Raw genomic sequence first — 20,560 nt, 5'->3', positions numbered from 1 at the left:
CCTCTCGGCTTATAACCACCAGCTGTAGAGGAAAAAGTGATGCAAGGTGGAAGCTAGTCTGGGCACGACTCGCACAACAACCCCTACCCCCAGCAAATCCAGCACTCTTGTTGCATAAGGTGGTTTATTGAAGGGATGATTGCAGAGGTCCAGCCTGAAGGGAAGGGTGGGGCAATGTGTCAGCGTGTCCTCTCACCGATCAGAACATTGTCTAGGAGGGGGGGAAATTGGGTAACAGTGTTGGTGTTTTGTAAGGATGCAAAGCACTGTGCTGACTGCTATGATAAAATGTAGCCTCAGTGGCCCAGATCGGATTTTTGATTCAACAGGGCGTCTATTGAATCCAGACTGATTTTTAGTGGTTTCATTGAGGAAACTGCTTCAGTTGCGGAGGTTACTGTGTATTACAGGCCGGAAAACTTGGGCCTGGCGCCACAACAAGAGTTTGGGGTTGAGGTCGGACTGGATGCAGAGCAACGAGGCGAGCCAGACAAGCTGTAAAAACACAATGCAAGTGCAAGGCACAGATCTACTTAAATATTTTTATTATTACAGTTTGACCCAGTTTGACAGGGAAATGTCCCACTAGCTGCCTTTCCACTTCAAATGTCTGCAAAGCTTTCTCAATATTCTGCCAGTGTCAAATAGAAACACAAGTTTGCAATTATGTCATTTCTACTAAATAAGGCAAATAGAAATCACACCTGAATAAGTTTGTTCATGCGATAAAACGGTAAAAAACGCGCCACGCCGTGATACTCCTGCCACTTCCTGTCGTCGTCCTCTTCGTGGTTTGCACCAACGGCAACATCCCGCTATTGATCATGTGACTTGTGCAATGCAAAGCGTTTCCACTGCAGTTTTGCCAACAAAAAAGCAACAAAACTTTATTTAAGAAAAACATTTTTTTCAAACCTGCTATGCTCCCATTTAGCAAATTTCTTTTTCGAAATGTCAAATTGCAAAATGACATTGTCAATGGAAACGCAGCTTATAACAAGTTGTTTTCTAGTGCTGTCAAACGTGACATTGCATTGGCTCCCAGTGGACAAATAAACGCTGCATGAGCTCAGGACCCAGTGATGCTTACGAGGTCAGTCATCATGAGAACATCAGAACCTCTCTGCCCGTGGGTACAAATGGAGAACTTTGTCCAACCACAAATGGAAGCAAAAGGAGAGACAAGAAAATGGAGGCAATAAAGGAGAGTCAGAAAAGGCTGCCTAAGGACAGAGATAAAATTACCAGTTTTAAAGTATCTTTTGGACCAATGGGTGGGTTTGAGCTGGGTGTGCAACACAGGTCGTTGCTTGCTGGAGGAATGCAGATCAGCTGCAGCAAGGGTGTGTCACATAGCTGTCAGGTACACCAGCTCCAACAGGACCCCTAATGTTACCAAAACAAGAGCTGAGGAAGTCAGATGTTGCACCGTGTTGAATTTTCAGTTAAGACACTAAAAGCCAGCGACAAACTCCCACTTGTGGTGTTTCCAAAGAACTCTGAATGACTTTTAAAAAGGTATTTTAGTCCGATGAGAAAGTTGTTGTCAAAAGTGTTACGACAAACCTCTGCAAACACATTCTGATAACGTCAGTACATGTGTGTGTATTCTCCTCCTCTCAATAGCTACTAAACATCCAAGGAATCTGGCAGTATTCCCAGCAGACCACAAGCCTACTGGAGCCCATATACGGACAAAGCCTGCCACAAACCCCCCCGCCTCCCTTTTGCTGACTCACAAGTCTTCCCTCCAATCTTTTTAAAGGTCTGATCTTCCTCTTGTCCCCAAAATTCCCATGACTCATCCATTCGGCACAGTCTCAAAGCAGCAAGGACCTCCCACCAACCAACCCATGACACACCAGAGACATCATCCCAGTCCCCAACTCGCAGCTTGTCTTTATCCTGGCACCTCGACCGAGAAGTATGACCAGCGAGGAGATAAGCTCTTGCTTTAAGACGTTTATTCAATTTAAAAAAATGTGAACATACACTTTTAGATGAAGCCACTTGAATGCATCACATTCATTCCATATCCCAACTCAAATCAGCATGTCAATGTTTTCCTCCACACAGTTGATGCTGCGCGGATAAGGAGGTACTAAACTCGCTGGCCAAGATTACAGGTGTGCTGAAACCCAGAGGATCTGAGGTCAAGTCGGACACCAAAGTTACAACCGGATAATTATGACGTTCTTCCTCTGGGTCGAGGATATCCATCTGGGTAAATTGAAGGAGTTCCATTTTGATGACTTGTTCAAAAAGGATTGTAGGACAGAGCAAGAAATGTGTAGATGGATTCTGGCTTTATTGCCACTGGTGCATCACAGTTATGGTCTGTTGTGGTGGAGATTGATCTGAACTCTCAATTTACTGGTCCATTCACATACCAACCTTCTAGAGAAAAATACAACAAAACTCCTGATATAAGCAACTGAAATTAACAGCTTTTGTGGTGACTGGGCTGCTTCTAGAAACAGGGTAAAGAGCTCAGTAACTGGGGGAAAAAACCCAGAAGAACCACCAACCCTACGAATTAAGGGTCATGAGGTGGTTCAGGTCTGACTGGAAGGAGGCCAAAAATCTACTCTGAGCCTCTCGCAGAGGATCAACCTTTCCATCTCTAAAGGAGAACCCAGACACCCAATTCAGAAAACTAATTTTTGGCCGCTTGTTGTGTAATCATGTACTTTCAGTCACTACCTAAAGTTCATGACCATAGATGAGTGTAGTAATGTAATGACTAGTAAACTGATGGCGTTTTCCTTTTGGCTCAGCTCGCTCTTCACCATGATAGACCAGTAGAGAACTTGCGTCACTACGTACGCCACACTAATTCTCCTTGACCGCTCTGCGCTTTTCTGGCTCTAGACAACAGTCTCAGATTTGGCGGTGATGAGTTTAGTCAAAGAAACTGTGGTGAGGGATCTGTGGGTTTCTCTCCACATAACCGCATCTTGAATCAGCAGGTGTGGTGATGGATAGAAAAATTAATTACCTTTACAAGCATCAGGACTTTGAAGAAAAATAACCACATGGCAACAATCAGTGTACATCTTTTATCACTACAAATCATGAAGTACAGTAGCTCTGTTTTTATCCAATTGTCATGAAAATTTTGAGCGAATTTTAAAGCCATCAAAGAAAATTAGTCGTCTACTGGTTTGGGGTAAATCAACCAGACTATGCAACGCATAATTTCATCAGATTCTGACGCGTCACATGGCTGTAATAAACAGGAAGTAGATGTTTCAAACTAGAATGAACCACACTTCTCAGAAAATGGGGGTCCTCCCCTCCGAGCTGGGGGTTTTGAGTCTTTGGTGCGACCCAGACCCACCAATAGAAGGGAGCGCACACTATGTCAGAACTTATTTGGCAAATGTGTTTCCATTTACCCTAAGGCGCAATAACTTTTTGGAAAAGCCGGAAAGTACTTCAAGCGAGTATAAAAACTTGAGTTTTGATTAAGTTTTCAAATTTTGCCGTTTCCATCAACCTTGAAATGAAAACTAAAGACGAAAACACAGTCTGCGTTTCCTGCCCCTGGAAATGATCACAGATTTAAGTATGGCAATTTCTTATTTGTGATTGCGGAAAACCGAATTCACGTTTTCTAACCAAGCAACTCCATCTTTCCAATTTAGGTTTTAGGGAATTTTCACCTTGAGTAAAATGCAATGTGTAACAATCTATGAATTCTCTGTTTCCCACAATTTTTCTGTGTAAAAAAATTTCATCTATCACTTCTCACTGCGCGATAAAGACATGAAGCAAATACTTCAGCACGAAAAAAAAAAGAATTTATGGATGCCAAATATAGCAGCAAAATGCACAGAAAGCGTGAATCTCTTCAATATTCTGACAAAAAAAAAACAAAAAAAAAACGATACTTCAGGAAATGTCTTCGATTGCTCATTGACCTCATGGACATTAAGATGATGGCCTGAGTTAAATTAGCTTTAATGCTGTGTGATGCAATTACAGCTCCCTCAAACATCCAAAACCGGATCGTTTCTCTGCTCCTTCCGTCCCTCCAAGTTATAGAAAATGAGCCACAATTAAGCTACTACACTTCCTGCTCTTCCTTTCTGCTCCTTCCACACATCCCCTCTTTCCCTCCCTCCCTTCATTTTCTTTTCTGCCTCTGCTTGAAAAAAGAAAAAACTTCCCCCTGGTTTTTTTGCCTTAAAAGGGCAAAGCAAACTGGATCTTGGCAGGCCTCCCATTCCTCAGGCTCTGGTTTCAGACCGGGAGGGAGGGAGGAGGGCGGGAAGGACATGGAGGAGGGGAAGGGAGGTGGAAGGCCCAAGGAAAGAAAAAAAAAAGAAAAGGGAAGTGCTTGAGCATAGAACATTTTTAACTCCAGCCTGACAATTTACCCAACTGAAAATGGGATATTTTCTATCCATCCGAGAAAAGAGTAAGGCAGGCATCGGAAAATGAAAGGAAAACAGGAGGAGATGAAGGGTTGGGGCGGAAGGGCAGGACAGGAGGCCAGAGGAGGACTCAGGCAAAAATGATTAATGAGTTTTGATACATGGCATGCAGCTTTCAACAACTGTTTTCATCCTGAAAACATCTGAGAACCATCTTCAAGTCTGACAGAAGGACCTTGGTTTCCACGCAACCACATGCTTCTCAGCATGGCAAAGGAAACAAAAAATAAAATAAAGTAAAAATTCTGATCTGGAAAAAAAAGATCTTGTAACAGAGTAAGAACCAGCACTGAACAGAAACTCCTAAAGGCCTGCACAGCTTTCTGAAACTCGCCACATATTCAATTCTGTCGCTGCTGTTCACATGCTTTCTCCGGGTCTCCTTGTTCAGGGTGAACACTGGACGTTGGGCTTTGGGGGCAGCTTTCCAACTATGATGTAACACAATAGCTGGAATACCACTGTACTCCATGGGAATGCAGACACTGCAGCATTCTCTTGACCGGTCCTCTTTAGCTTATGGAGCTTATGCTTGCATCGTCAACACACTGGCAAAAGGAGACGCATGTTCACCCAACATTTATCTCACTTTTGGTTGAGCATCAACTTTTCTTTATGAAGGCGATTCCAACTTTAGCAGGACGTCTGTCCCGTTCAGGCAGTTCTTTATTGAAATTCTTCATTTCAACTACAGAAAAGTTGTGTTTAATGGAGCACTTAGGATATTTTAGTTTTAAGTTTTCTTTTTTTTTTTTTCAGCTCAGGCCTGTAGGGCTTAAAATATTTAGAGATTATCCTCTTTTGTCCCTCCTGCAAGTTGTATTCCAGGTTTACTGTTGGGAAAACACTTGAGATATTGTTTTGAATACATGAATGTCCACAATGCTGCTTTTGAAGCATTAACTTGTTCCTTCTCGTTTGCTCTAAGTCAGTCATACCTCAGCAAAACCTGTGATATTTCCTTATGCAGGACTGGCAAATTAAATGATTATCGGTCAGTACTTTGGTTTAAGGTACTGTTGAGATTTAGCAAATAATTTTGCAGTCTATGCTTGATAACTTTGAAGACATAGTGGGAACACATAAACACGTGGAAATTTAATTTTAGAGCTGGACAGAAATGGGCTGTGGTCGTGAGTAGGACACACTGACGAGTGTTAACAGAATTACGGACTAAAGGAGGCTTAAAATTGGCTATTTTCTGTATCAGCAAAGTCAAAATGCAGTCTGAAGTAGCAGAGATGTGCAAAGACGTTTAGACAGACATTCTGCAGCATGTCTGTCGTTCATTCAGGCTGGAGGAAAATAGGGGAGTAGTAGACTTTTAGGGGATAACAGGAAGGCGGACAGAAGTACAGCAGATGTGATCCGTTTTATCCTTTACAGCCTTCAACCCCCATCAGCCATAAAACAAGGATTAGGATATGTGAGCAGGTTTTTTAAAAAAAAATCTCAAGGAGAGTTCTGGGAACAGTACTTTCTGAATGACATTACTGTGCCAACCACCTGCTTACTCCCTAAAATCTTTATGATGCATTAAAACAAGCGTTAGATGTGTTTCGGGCACAGAAAGACTGAATGCATAGTACTTCGATAACTGGCTAACACTTAAGGAATCCACTCAGTTCTTGGTGATATGCAAATTGCCAGGATGCAACATTAAGGGTAGTAGCGTTTCAGTACTTGGTCTTAAGGTAGCCTTGGATCTCAGAGGCTGTAGCAGACAACAGGCAAACCCCCCAAAAAGTAGCTATAGGCTGGACATGGAGGCATGTTGTCAGTGAAGCACAAGGGCAGCAGACCCCAGAGCAGAGAAGGTACCCAACCACACCACCACATGGCGATCAACCCAGACATGCTAGCAGCTGCACAAGCCCATGACAGCAGAGGCCAGGGGCTTTGAGCATTAAGGAAAAATAACCCCCAAAAACCCCAAGCCAATGGGATTGACATACTAAATACATCTAGGAAGTAGAAAATCCAAAGGAATGGGTGAGGCACCATGGAGGTCAAGGGAGCAGGACCCACACCAGCCCCCAGTCAGTCCTGAACACCCCCATGTTCATGTTTCTATAGCTAGCTCTGCGTTTGTTTGCGCAAACATGTGCTTTGGTTCAAACCACCAGAGCACCAAAGCCCGTTTGTGCTCCACTGAGCTCACAGACCACTGAATCCTAGCAATGCTTGCTGTTAATTATATTTACCTCATTCTTTCGTTAGTAATACGTAAAACATTTACTGCATTATGAAGCAATATCCTTCCAGGAGGAGACAACTGCTTGTTGCCACACATGCATGTGCCCCAACCTGCACATCTCTCCTCCCGAGGAAAGACAGGAGAGCCGCCAGGAACAAAGTTACCCCATCAGTCTGTTTTCTGCACATGCAGCGTTCATGGAAGAGTTTTCTGGCTGCAATCCTGATGTTTCTGCGAACAGCAGGCAGGCGAGCACAGGTTGAGAAGCGCTCCTGAAGGGCTTTAAAATCAGGACTCTGCTGCTGAGGAAAAGATGCTGCCGATTAGAATGAGATCTTTACATAAACGGCCCTTTGTTTAAATGGGAAAAGTCCAGGATGATGTGAAGATAGACAAGTTGAATTCTGTGCAGTACAAAAATCATCTCCAACATGCACGCAAAACTAACGTCACACTGTTGGACATTTAAAGTACTACTGAATGAAACGAGCAAAAAAAACTAGATTACCAACAGACTATGTCTTATGCAGCGGCCGATGTCACTCCAAAAGCTGCAAGGCGCTTAAACTGCATCCTTAATGGACAAGTTTTCTCTTGGTCTATTGTGGCTTTGAAAACTGTAGAAAGACAAGTTCATCCATATTGGAAAGAAACTTTGGTTGCAGTGATCACTGGGATTTGAGCCAAGGATTGTGGAAACGGGAAAGGATTTTATAAAGGTTTGTCGACATATTATTGGAAAAATTCACTTTGGAATCAGCAGACCCACCTTCAATAGCAACCTACAGACAAGAACCAGTGCAACACGGCAGTGTCTAATGCTTTAAACCATAGAGCAACACAAACAACTAGGAACCATTCTTTTGGAGGCATCACACCATGCCATTAAGCGTCTCATCTTATACTCAAGCCGTCGGGAGTGCAGCATCGTGAAGCTGGGGTAAATATTAGAGCAGCACAATTTATGACAATCTGCTCAATATCTCAGTCAATTCTTGCAATATTTAGCGAGATGCATTTTAAATGTCATTCAGGCTCTGTATATTGACAATGGCCTGTTTGCTGGACTAACTGCTCTTCGCGTGTTCACCTGATTTAGTTCCTAAAAAATGGTTGATACATTAAGAGTGGTGGGTTACTGTGTGATTGGAATAAAATAATTGTCAACAAAATGTGGGTTAATCGTCACAGATCTCCTTTTCTTAGTTTTTAACAAACAGCATTACGGATAACGTATTCTAGGCATCTAAGCACGCTTAGAATGATGGAATCCTTCCAACAATGGTTCCAGGTTAACTGGTTACAATATGTTTTATACCAAAGATTAACTGATGAGTTAATCTCGAGTCTACAAATATCGAATCTTAGCAAATGCACATTAGGCGTTTTTAATGAGTGTGCATTAGGGGTGCACCGATAAATCAGATGGGTGATGAAAATCCTTAATTTTGAGAGATTGAACGTCGGCCAATACTTGCATGAAACCGACACCGGGAAAGGTCTGAAAAAAAATTAACAAATAAAAATCAGCCGCTGTCCACATAAAGTCTGCCATGAGAGAACGCCGACACCTGCACACGGTTAACAGTCAGTCCACTGTTATCAACTCAGTGACTTTCTTGCTATATTTAGCAACATTTCAGACTAAAACACATCGTTAGCGGCTACAATCAGAGATGGCAGGTCAGGTTTTCTATAAATCGGTGATCAGGCAGAAAACTGCAATCTGTGCACCTGTTGTGTACATGTGTGATTGGGGGGTTCACATGTAATAACACCCCAAATAGCAACGGCCACCGTCGTGTGAAAGTCACCCATGCCGTTTGAAACAGTTTGAAATGAAGACAAAGATGGTTTTGGTGCTTAGAGCTTCTGTGAGGCAATCCGTTATCCTCAAAACTATGATAAAGCTGCTGGCTCACATTTCCAGTGCTTAAGCCAATTATTCTGACTTTTTATTGTAGTCTCAGACATTTAACAAAACTTTTCCCATCAACATTTGTCTTGAGTTGATGATTGGTTTTGGTGAAGTTTTTAAAAGAGTTTTGTTTCTTCCCATTAGTCCATTAGTACAGTAAGCGTGTTAGGGTGGGGCAACATGCTCCAAGTGCGCCTGGACACGCGTGTCAGGTTAGGATGCGAGCATTCTGATCAATTCGCAACACGCGACCTTCAGACCTTTTCAGACTAATAACTGTTTTCTGTCCAGTTCCTAGCGTTGCTTCTGTTGCCGTCAGGGTGGAGCAAATTACTGGTTGCTCTTGAGTAACCCTTAATGGCAGTGTTAACGCTGGTCATTGTTGCATATCCATCCGCGTTGGTTTTTAGCAACAGTTCAACTGGTACTCAAATGAGAAGTGAAAAGGTGTGGACATCTGAGACTCTGCATTTAGGGGCAGGGACTCATAGAAACTGAGATAAACCTAACATTAAAGGGAATCCACAAGGAGGCTCAGAGCAAAGCAACAGGCCGAGACTGTACGCATCTTGTAGCTGAGATGGCAGTTTAGTAATTTTGTGGTGAGCATTGCAGCCTGGGTGTGGCCATTTTTTCTGCTGCGAAAGGAGGAAGTGAAAGAAGAAAGCGGGCTGCCCTCATCTTCAGATAAAGGGAGTTTTAGATGACAGCTGGACATGAGGGTGAGTCAGCAGCAGGAACACGCAGTCCTGCAGGGGAGGATCACTGGAGCCTGGTACGGCTTGGCTCAACAAATACTCCAAGCTGGCATCAAGATTCAAAGTGATATATGTAAAACAAAACAAAACAAAAAAACACATACATATTCTTCCAGCCCCACCAATGCCACATTACTAGCCTCAAACCACAGATTAAGCAAGACCCACAGTAGCTCCGCCCACTGGTTCTGAACATGCATGTGGAAACCCTGAAATGGGCCAGACATTCCCTGAGGATGAGCAGGACTCAGTCATTCCTGATTCACACAGACCTCTTCCTCCGAGCGTCTGCAGGCTGCCTCTCCGGGCTCCAGGTGGTTCTCCGCTCAGGCGGCAATAAAACTGCTCATTTGTGCCATAAAAATGCCGTTATAGCACAGACCATGTTCATTACGGGCCGTTTGAGAGGGCTGGAACGCAGCTGAGGTGAGATATGATTCAGCCTGTTGCAATAAACAATTATTAGCATGATAAATTAACCCCTTAACTGTCCGTTACCTCAATGACTGTCTGCCATTGTCTTTTTTTTTTTTTTTTTTTTAAAGCCTGACCTGCCCACACAGATTTATTTTGTTGCTAAATGTGGCAAGAAACTCACCAAGATGACAACAGTGGGATGACCATTAACTGCAAACATGCAGACATGAACTGGTGGGCGGGGCCAACAGTCAAACCTCTCTTATGGCAGAGAAATAAAGGACAGTGTCTGATTTTTAGACCTTTGCTGATCAGAGGATAAAATCAGTTTCACATGCAAGTATAAACCAATTGTCAATCTCCCAAACTTATGGTATCCAGGGCCGATTTATTGGCTGGCTGATTTATCTGCACACTCCTACAATTGGCCCATGAGGACACTGGTGTCGCCAGGACAGCCAAGGGTTCTGAGCTCAATAATCTCCATTCTGATGGTTAATATTTCGTGAAAGGTAATGGGTTTTTCCTGAGACGACATAATCCATTTAATTTATGGTTTCGGTTCTGTAGTTTTTAATCTATCATTTTTGGCTGCATTTTATTTTGGATATTTAAAACATCTGCCAGTTCCAGAATGCAAAATTATGGGTTATTGACATTTGAGAGGGCAAACTCGCATCACGATACCGTTATCAATATATCACTTGAAAGTGGTCTCAAAACAATGTTATCGTTCATCGCGATAATCACTGGGACAATTCATCATCCAGCAAATTTTGTTATGACAGGCCTAGATATGATGCACATCAGAGCAGGAAGCTTAATTCAGAGAGTCATCCAGAACATTTCCATTTACAACTTCACCAAAGTGCATGGAGACAGTAAGAGGACGGGAGAAGACTCCAGGAAGACTTGAGGCGCCAAGAAACGACTTTATAAAAGTCACTTCTTAGCACCTCAAGTGTTGCTGGAGCTTTCAATTCACTGAGTAAAAACAACAGCTACAGCAAACCAGGAGAGGAGGCAAGCAGCTGCACGCAGACAAAGCTCGTCAAGTCAAGCTGCGCGTCATAAATGCGGATAGACCCAACCCACAGCAAGACATGAGTGCAGACAATAGTCCTGTGTTGTATCTCTGTTTGTCTCTCTTTCCAGGCCAGAGCAACATCCAGCCGCACAGCTGACCCAGTTCAGCTCAGCTCAGGCAGCAGGAGGAGAGAAAAACTCAGGGCCCCACTCTGAACATTCAGACCGACCCCCTCCTCCTCCTCCCTAAGCAGCCTCCAATCTGAACAAAGCACAGCAACTCCTGGACTCTGAGGGAACGTTCTGTCTGTCGCGTTAAAGCTCTGGATGTTTTAACCCTTTAAAAGGACAGAACGTGTTGCCGTTTCCAGCTGCGGCCAAGCGCGGCACCGTGCATTCCTCTCCACACAGCCAGTGAAGTTCACACCTTCTCCATTCAGCCGGAGCAGCTGGCTCCTCATTCATGATCACACCCACCTATAGACACCAGCTTGATGTTCTCCCTGTCCAGGAACTCCAGCGCCACCGACACGTTCTCCAGCTGCATCTGGCGGAAGGTGGGCCTCTGGTTGTACTTGCGGAACATTTTCTTCTGGGACAGAACCTCCAGGAGCCCGATGAGCCGCAGCCCGTCGCTCAGGTCCGTCTGCAGGTTGCCGATCCGCTTGTTGACGCATTTCAGGTGCTCGTTGCACCACCGGGTGAACGTGTTCTGCTGGATCTTCTTCCACGGGGCATCCTCGGCCAGGTCCTTCTCCGTGGCGGGCATTTCTGCGTCCTTGTCGTTGGGAGCGGGCGCGGCGCTCTGATGGAGGCGGGGATGGGAGCCGCTCATTTTTATGGTCTCCTCTGCGCCTTGGTTCGCTGGCTGGATCTGGGTGGAGTCTGTTCGGCTGCTCCCTCCTTCTCACTTTCTCTGGTTTACTTTGCGGCTGATCTGTGCGAGAGAGAGGCAACAAAAAAAAAAGAAAGAGAGAGAGAAAGAAATCAGCATTAGAGGCTGATTTATAGAATGAAGATAGACAACTCTCAAGAGTAGTTTGGGCGAGTCTGTTCTACTCCAGTCCTCGAAAACTACCGGTCTGTTACGTTTACATGCGTCCCTGCTTCAGCACAGCTGAATCCAATGTTGAATTAACTCTTCAGCAGGAAGACAGGGGTCTGGTGAGCCATTCGTTTGATTCAGGCGTCTTGGAACAGGGACGCATGTAAATGTTGCAGGACAGTAACTTTCCAGGATGGGAGCTGGACTGGAGACCCCGGAGGCTCATTATGTTCACGTCTTTGCTTCTTAAATAAGTTGCGCAAAACCTTACAAAAACGGCAATATATTAAATCAAAAATCATGGGAAAATGCTCAATTATACAGAAAACAGTGTAGATTTGTCTATAACCAACATCAGAGTAAATACATGAGAGGATAAATCTTTTGTGTTATTAGTACTGAAGGGAAAAATCTCAAAGTTTAATAGTTTGAATATCCTAAAACTATGGCTTTACGCAGGGCCGGAGCTGCAAGTGTGTGGCCCCTGGGCTGGAGCCAGTTTTGGTGTCCTACCCATGAAAGGCAAATTCTTTTACAAACACTGGAAAAACACAAAATCTAGTTTCTGACGCAAATATCTCAGTGCACTTGAAATAAAACAAACTAACTTACAAATCACCTTTCAGACAGATATAGGAACTTTTTTTAAGTCAATAACTTTTTAATATTGATTAAAAAGCAAGAGTTCCAGTGCCAGATTTTTACACTTAGCATAAGAAAATTTTGTTTGTTTGTTTTTTAAGTGAAAAAAGCTTAAAAAGTGGAAAAAAGCTACTGGAAAAAATCAAGTAGAACTAGTACTATTTCAAAATCAAGATGTGCTGAAAGAAGTTGCGGAATAATTAAACATTTCAAAAGGAACAAGTAATAATTGTATGTTTCTCCTTTTGTGTCTGACAAAAATTTCTTAAAGCATGACATCCTGGTCACTGTCAATCATGCCATATGTGCGCTGCCCTCATCCTCCCCCTTTCTCTCTGCTAAGCTACAGCTAGTTCCCCACGTCTAGCCTGACATGAATGCTCAGGCTAGTTAGCGTGGCTCAGGGTAGTTAGCATGGCCACCGATGACGGCAGATAATAGTTTCCCTGTAATGTTAAGTTGTTTCTCAACCATTACCATATTGAGCAGTGCATTCACGAGGATGATTGACAGCACTAAGAGCCTCCTCCTGGCTCTGATTGGTTGTTTTTGGTCCAGAGTGCTGCATTTCTTTAGACAGCAACAGTAGCACTGGGAGGAGGCGGAGGAAATTGATCTTTTCGCTGATTATTTATTTCAAAGCAAACTGTCATGGCTTATACATATGGATTACTGCTGCAGTAATCCATGCATGCAGCAATCCACTGCTTAAAGTTAGCAGTGTAATTCATGCAAGCTGTCAGGGCTCATAGGAACATGTTGGATATGGATCAAAACACTTGTGCTTGAGAAATATTACATGTCAAAGCAACAATGACATGTTTGTCCATCTTTGGCAATGCTATGCTAATTTCAAACTGACTAGCAAGCTAAGCTTTCTAAGCCCGAGGCATCCAATGAGCTTAGCTGTAGGTTAGGATAGAGTCCAGAAAGGCACATTTCTTTGTGATTCTGGTTCTAAACTAGAAACCTTTATGAAAGAAACAATGAGAGCGCTTGTTAGCCATGATTAACTAGCAAGGGTCATCTGCTGCTATAGGGGAAGATCTTCTTTGTCCAGAAACTTGTTTTGTTCTGCTCACTAATAAATGCAGCTGGGAAACTATCACCTCAATAATTAGCTCATTTGCTGTTGCTCTAAACTTGTATGTTTATCTGAATTTATATTCAGAAAGATTATTCTGGATTGAAAAACGTTAACGCTGTTAGGTTGTTATTTTTTTATGTTTTTTAAATGTGCAGATTTTTCGACTTTCATTTCAAGATTTTGACTTTGTAGAATGAGAACATGTAAAATAATTTAAATGAATCTAAAATATCTAAAGTTCTTTTTTAGTTATTAAGGTAAAAAAAAAAAAAAATCTTATTATTATTTTGACCTCCCAGAAGTAATCAGGTATAACACTGGCTTTATTGGCTGTATTTTAACAATTAAGTGTGAGGGTTTTTTGTGATAATTGACAAACTGAGACAGAAGCAGATCCAACATTTAACAGATCTCTTTCATCAGCCCTGTGACGTCATTTGTTTATGCAGAAGTAGTTGGTTAGATCCGGAGCTATCCGGAAATACACTCACCAACAAACAGCCAGAAGGAGTCTTCCCAGAAGGATGACTCACTTTGGGTGTAATTTGGTCCATATCAGAACAAAACATCGATCTCGTCATTTAATTTTGAAGTTACCTCCACATCCAGAATGAGCATGAGAGGCTCTAAGTGTAAGTTTAACGAGAACATGACCAAGTTCCAGACAGTTTCCAGAGCATCCGACAGTCACTGGCCAGAATGAAGGCCAGCAGACACAGAGAATGCCTCTTTGAGTCAGTAGGCAGCTTGATGGAGTGTGATGGTGGTCATGTTGTGTGTGATCAGACCTTTAACTGTATCGAACAGTATCCCAGCAGCCTTCTGATTAAAACTCACCATATTCTGATACAGCAGTACCCTCAGATACCTCTTGGTTAACCCTAATCTCTAATCCCGGGCGTTGCACAACATGACTGCTCGTCCTCTCTTGTGTCTGAACCTTCGGATGATTTGGCAACATCCTGTAATACATTGCTCATCCAACGATACTGCTCCTCTCTCCGATCCCCATTCTAGACATTAGGCTGCTTGAAAATCAAACGGCCTGCTGAGATTGTTTTCCCACTTTGAGTAAAGCTGAAAAGTGGACAAGTCATGATAAGGGACTTTATGATTTTGTCTTTTCAAAAAGAAAGAACTGTAGCGATCTCTTGATGTGGTGAAAAAAAAGGCAGATTGTGGTGTTCTCAGATTTCCCCCTGATTATCTGGAAGCTCCACTGAGATCTTTATACTGCCTTACTGGGATAGAAGGAAAAAGCACATAAACCAAGACGTTGTAGCAGAAACACCAAAAACAGGCCTTTCCTCATGGTCCCTGTGAGGATATGAGTTCATAAGCGCTCGAGGGTCCAAGGCATAATAAATAGCAGATATCCACGGGGAGTATCAGTTACATTTGCTGAACACAAGCCAAATGTTGGCTATAAAACGAGTGTGTGTTGTTAAAGAGGTTGCAGTGACGATCAGCCAGTTGCTCAGTCTAGACGCCTGATTTCCTCTCACACCAGTAAATTATGAGGTGATGTCATAATGATACTTCTGACTGTTTTACAAAGCAGCAGTACAATATTATTGTTTATCTTCCCTTTATGCTCAAAGCTGTCTTATTAGTTCTTTTTTTTTTTTTTTTTTTGTCAGGCGTTAGCAATATTTGAAATGTCACTCTTTTTGTTTTCATGTTGCAGGATGTTGAGTTGGGATCCCGGCTTGAAGTTTTCTGCATGTTGTTTACATGCTCTCCTCAAAACACGCTAAAATTCTGCATGCATGTGTCCCTCCGCTGCGACCTGTTGAGGATGTAACCCCGCCTCGTGCCCTATGACCTCCTGGGACTAAACAAAGACTTGCTGATAGCCTGTAGCTACCAGCAAGTCCCCTGCAGCAGTCAGTATTACAGATTATCTGAATGAGCCTCTCACTGAAGACGCTTTGTTGTTGTGTAAACCATTTTTATTTCCGTTTTATTGATTGTTTTTGGTTGTTGCGTTTTACTTTGGATGTTTAAAAGCATATCTTGCAGGTCCAGTGTTAAATTTTCTGTACAGAAGTTAAAGTTTATTCATCTTTAAGGAAGCCAGCTTGCTTTATTATGCCATTCCCAACACAGTGGTTGAAAATGGTCTCAAAACATCAATATTGTCATTTATCGCAATAATTACTGGGACAATTTATCGTCCAGCAGAAAGTTTTTATGGTGACATGCAGGCCTGATTGTGTCAACATAACTGGAGCTTACTTTGATGCCTGCAACATGAAGCAGGGAGAGCAAAAATTCAAATAAATAAAGGGCTAAATGGTCCGAGCCAAGAGATCAGCATCCAGGGAAGAAAGTGCTAGAAAACATTTCCTTGATGCACTGAAATTGATTTTGTTGCTCGTCCAATTAGAAAACACCCCGTAGGTTTTCTTTATGCCCACATAAATAAAACATCTGTATACAAAACATCTACACAAAGCATATTTGCTGAAGGATGAGGCCCAGCTACAGGCGCCAGCTCAGACTCTGATGGTCATCCACCTCACCATGAGTCGGGGTGGAGTGTTCAAATATTTGCTACAGTGTAAGGATGGATTGTGATTACCTAATAACAAATAATAAAAAAAAATCCAGTAGTACAGATTAATTACTGATCTGTCTTAGAATGTTGTATTAATAGGAATCTATCATAACAACATCCTAATCACTTTTAGATATTTCCCTTTCTTTAACTGTGGTGGAAGGAGAAATGGAACCACAGCCATTTTTGACTAAATAAGGAGATCTGTGCCAGGAGCCACAGTGTGGCCTGGGGCCATGAAAAATGTTTCGGTTCATGTGTGTGTGTGTGTGTGGGTGTGTGTGTGTGTGTGTGTTTGTTTGGTGAAGGAGAATCTGAGGAATGCTCCTCAACCCCATAGCAACCCTGGAGCCCACATCCCAAATAACCCCCCCCCCCCCCAATAAAATAGTCCTGTTATTGTAACACACAGCGTGGCACCAGCATTCCTCCATATTCACTACTCCATTTAAAACAATAGAACAATGGCGTTAGCCCGTTTCAGGCAGTCGAGCTCTGCTCCCTGTTGGTGTGTAAATTTGCAATTTTCGTCACAAATTACCTTGTCAAAATAATATACAGGCTTTATTAAAATGCTCGGTTTATGACGGCAGTGGTCGAACAACAGGCAACGCAAATTAAGCTTCATTAAACATTTATCCTTTCATTAAACAGGAAAGGATAAATTGAGGCATTAGTCAAAGATGTTTGGACAGTTTCTGGTTTCTACTCTTGCTGAACTTCCGAGAGCAAATCAAATTCATGGCTGGTAGTTAGTGAGAGCTGAGGAAGCTGGTGAACTGTTCCATTGTTTCAGAGGAATCTGGGGAACAAACAGGAGAGAGCAGCGGGCGGAGTGAGGAGGTATGACTAAGAACACTGCCACAGGCCTGGATGGAGAGGGAGAACTGGAACGTTGTCTGGCTCCATCTAGCGGCCAAACATGGTCCTGTGTATTCTACCTTGCTCCCCTGGCTCCACTACTAACCACATTCGTATTTAGTAAATTAGAATATACCTTCTGTTGAGGCTGGTTTCTCAATTAAAACTAACTTTTGGAAATGTCCAAAAACATGACTGTCAGGTTAATTGGTCTCTCTAAATTCTCCCTAGGTGTGAGTGTGTGTGTGTGCATGGTTGTGTGTCTCTGTCTGTCTCTGTGTTGCCCTGCGACAGACTGGCGACCTGTCCAGGGTGAACCCGCCTCTCGCCCGGAATGATAGCTGGAGATAGACACCAGCACCTCCTGACCCCACTAGGGACAAGGGTGTTAGAAAATGGATGGATGGATGGTTCATATCTGTTTCTGTCCTCTTATATACAGTACAGACCAAAAGTTTGGACACACCTTTTAATTCAATGAGTTTCCTTTATTTTCATGACTATTGACATTGTAGATTCACACTGAAGGCATCAAAACTTTGAATAACACATGTGGAAATATGCACTAAACAAAAAAGTGTAAAACAACTGAAAATACCCCTTATATTCTAGTTTCTTCAAAGTAGCAACCTTTTGCTGTGATTACTGCTTTGTATACACTCTGCATTTTCTTGATGAGCTTCTAGAGGTAGTCACCTGAAATGGTTTTCACTTCATAGGTGTGCCCTGTCAGGTTAATAAGTGGGATTTCTTGCCTTATAAATAGTCATGAAAATAAAGAAAACCCATTGAATTTAGAAGGTGTGTCCAAACTTTTGGTCTGTACTGTATATATATATAAAGTAGGATTAACATTACAGAGAAGGAAAGAAACTAAAAGTATGTCCCATTACAATGTGTACATTTCATTTATCATGGTGAAGATTTATTGACAATTCGACATAGTTTGGAATTCCCCTTTAAACAATTGTGCATTTACTTTGGATCTGGTGTCTAAAGTGTGTAATTATCAATTATTGATTATTGAGCCATCAGCTGCCAAACTTTAAAGCAATTAGAAGAAGAAGAACTAATGTTTGTAACTTGATGTCTCTGGGAAAACATCAGGGATTAACTTCTACAATCACCCGTATATATGCTGGATAAGTACAATGCAGTTTTATGGTTGCAACACTTGGTGACATTGGGAAGAAAAAGCTTTTCTTTATTTTCTGTAACAAACAACCTCTCAGCAGAGTCAGGGTGGGTAAAACCGTCTGACGACCCTTCAGACACGTCTGCCTGCTGTTTACTCTCCTGTATCTGTGATATTTAAACTCCAGTTTTTCAACTTTGAGACGTAAACGTCAGTGTGGCAGCCAGCTCTGCTGGAGGGTTTGTGCACCCTTTCCCAAAAGCTGCCTCAGAAAGAGAAGATAACAGATAAGGTAATCAGGAAGTAGGGCGGCACAGATAGCAGTTTTCTGGTCGATTGCTGGTCAATGTTTAAAAAGCCTGACCAGCCGATTCCAGTTTTGGCTGATATAAATTGTTTTGTCTAAAATGTTGCTAAATATAGCAAGAAAGTTGCTCAGTTGGTAACAGTGGGGTGACTATTGTTAACTTAAAATGTGCAGACATGTCCTGGTGGACCGGTCTAACGGTCCAACTTGTCTCACAGCAGAGAAGAGGACAGTGGCTGATTTTTAGACCTTTGCTGAATTTGATAAGATCGGTGGATAAGTATCGGCGAATCATCAATCTACAATAAAGCTTTCTATTCTACACAGACATTAATGACCCACTGTAATAAAACAAAAACACTGAAAGAAGAAATTGAAGAGATATATCTAAAGATTAGCTAACTCAGTGAATATTTCACCACATGCCTTACACATCATGGCCTTTAGTCAAAGACTGGACAGAACACAACTTCTATATTAGTATTATCTCCTTGATCAACAAAATTACAAGACAACTTGGGATGGTGTGCAAATTTAAGAGGGAAGGTGCAGAAAACAAAGTTGAATATAATCAATCAGATGTGAGACAAAATGCTAAATATTAACAAACTTGATCTCAAAGCAGATGTCTGCAATGCCAACATCTGAACAGCTTACCACACCCTATCAGTCAGAAACTGAATGCTGCAGATGTCAGAACAGGAAGTTAGGCACAAGACACGACAACACCGCTAACCACATGACACATGGCGGTGTGGAGACAGCCAGTCAGAGGCACAGATTAGAGCTAAGTTGGTTTTTCCCTTTACTTTCTGCAGACTTGGCGGCGGTGGCATCAACTGCGTGCAGCCAGACAATGGCGTGTCAAATAAGGACAAGTTTCGTCTGTTTACATCTCACACATCCTGTGCCAGCCGCCTCTTCCTTCAGCTTTACCGCAGATTTTGTTTCTCTGTATTCACTGTTTTGTTCACTGATTTGCAAAACAAACCCGCCAGGCCAGAGTGGAGGCTGGAGGTCTGGAGTCGGCCTGGGGGTCTCTGGTACCCTCCCTCCCTTGGTCCATCTTAGTTTTGGTCGCCTGCCAGAACCGGGGCCTATGGCAGCAGAGCTAGGTTGGGGGTTCTCTTCCAGTGCCTCTTTGAACTGGGGTGCTGCTGGTTAGCACCTTATGTCTGGCCATCCCACGGTTGCCAGGGCAACCTCAGGAGCCATGACTACCTGCACTTTGCTGCTCTTGGGTGCTGAGCGTCACAAGCTTTCTACCCTCTAACCATTCTAACAACCTTGCACATCCAGCAGACAAAATTAGTCACAGACACCCTTCCAGCACAAACGCACTTACTTCTACACAAAGACAATCACACGTTCCTGTTCCACCATTGTGGCCTGTATGTATGGAAGCAACCAGCTATTTCTAGTATGCCTGAAATGTCAAGACTGGATGCCTCTTAAAAAAAGTAAACAAAGTGACAACATTTTAGATTTTAAAGTTCGGGCCCATTTGTGGACAGGGAGGTTTAAATGCAAAATCCCTTCACTAAAAACTTCAAAAGCCCAAACTAGGGAATGCACGGGTCTCAAACTGACAGCACTAGCTACACTAGCATTAGAGGTTTTTGGTAATTATGAGGGGGGTTAGCAGACTGGAGACCAGGTGAGAATGATTCAAAGAGGTTGATCTTCTAAATCTGGAAAACCGAAACACAAAGTACAAGAAATGCAAAAAGTGTGAAACACAAAGCAAAACCATCCAAAGCTATGTCATTCCAAGTAAAGTTAAATGAACACATGTTGTTCCTAGCCAGTCTGGTATATTAGCATTATCACAGTGTTAAAATATATGATTAATCAGAGACAAGTTAATCAATTCTTGCACTTTCTTTAGATAGATGAGTTGAGCTTTCAGGGTTTGAAAGGTCCAGAGGAATTTACTCAAACTGGTTGAACTACAGGTTGTTTTATCACATTTATAGCATGTCAAAAATGTTTAGAACAAGCTAGGTTAGTCCAACCTAGCTGCCCTAGCTTTGCATAGCTAGCCTAACTGCTTTTTAAACTGGTAATTGAATGCACCAAGGGATACAGAAATACGGATCACTATTAGTATTGCACCCATTTCTAGGGGTAATCGTAAGCCACAAACGTTAAAAATACATGTAAAGATG

At 42.6% G+C, this 20,560-nt stretch overlaps 2 protein-coding genes across 4 annotated transcripts in view; both read right to left on the bottom strand.

The window, feature by feature from the left end:
• Positions 1–20,560, bottom strand: part of LOC116721371 (tumor necrosis factor receptor superfamily member 14-like) — a 1,133,408-nt gene that overhangs the window by 121,066 nt on the left and 991,782 nt on the right. The window lies entirely within an intron of this gene.
• flna (filamin A, alpha (actin binding protein 280)) overlaps positions 1–20,560 on the bottom strand; it is a 56,588-nt gene that overhangs the window by 34,023 nt on the left and 2,005 nt on the right. For 2 of the 3 annotated variants that reach the window (XM_032564266.1, XM_032564273.1), the window contains exon 2: positions 11,233–11,692. In XM_032564266.1, coding sequence (XP_032420157.1) covers positions 11,233–11,590 — 358 coding nt within the window. In that variant the 5' untranslated portion in view covers positions 11,591–11,692. Of the gene's footprint in view, positions 1–11,232; positions 11,693–20,560 lie in introns of those variants that run through there. The other variant, XM_032564257.1, reaches the window with a different exon arrangement.

The sequence above is a fragment of the Xiphophorus hellerii genome, chromosome 1 (assembly GCF_003331165.1).
Source record: "Xiphophorus hellerii strain 12219 chromosome 1, Xiphophorus_hellerii-4.1, whole genome shotgun sequence".
NCBI classification, from domain to species: domain Eukaryota; kingdom Metazoa; phylum Chordata; class Actinopteri; order Cyprinodontiformes; family Poeciliidae; genus Xiphophorus; species Xiphophorus hellerii.
The sequence above is the reverse complement of the archived record's forward strand: the minus strand, read 5'-3'. Positions and strand labels throughout refer to the sequence as shown.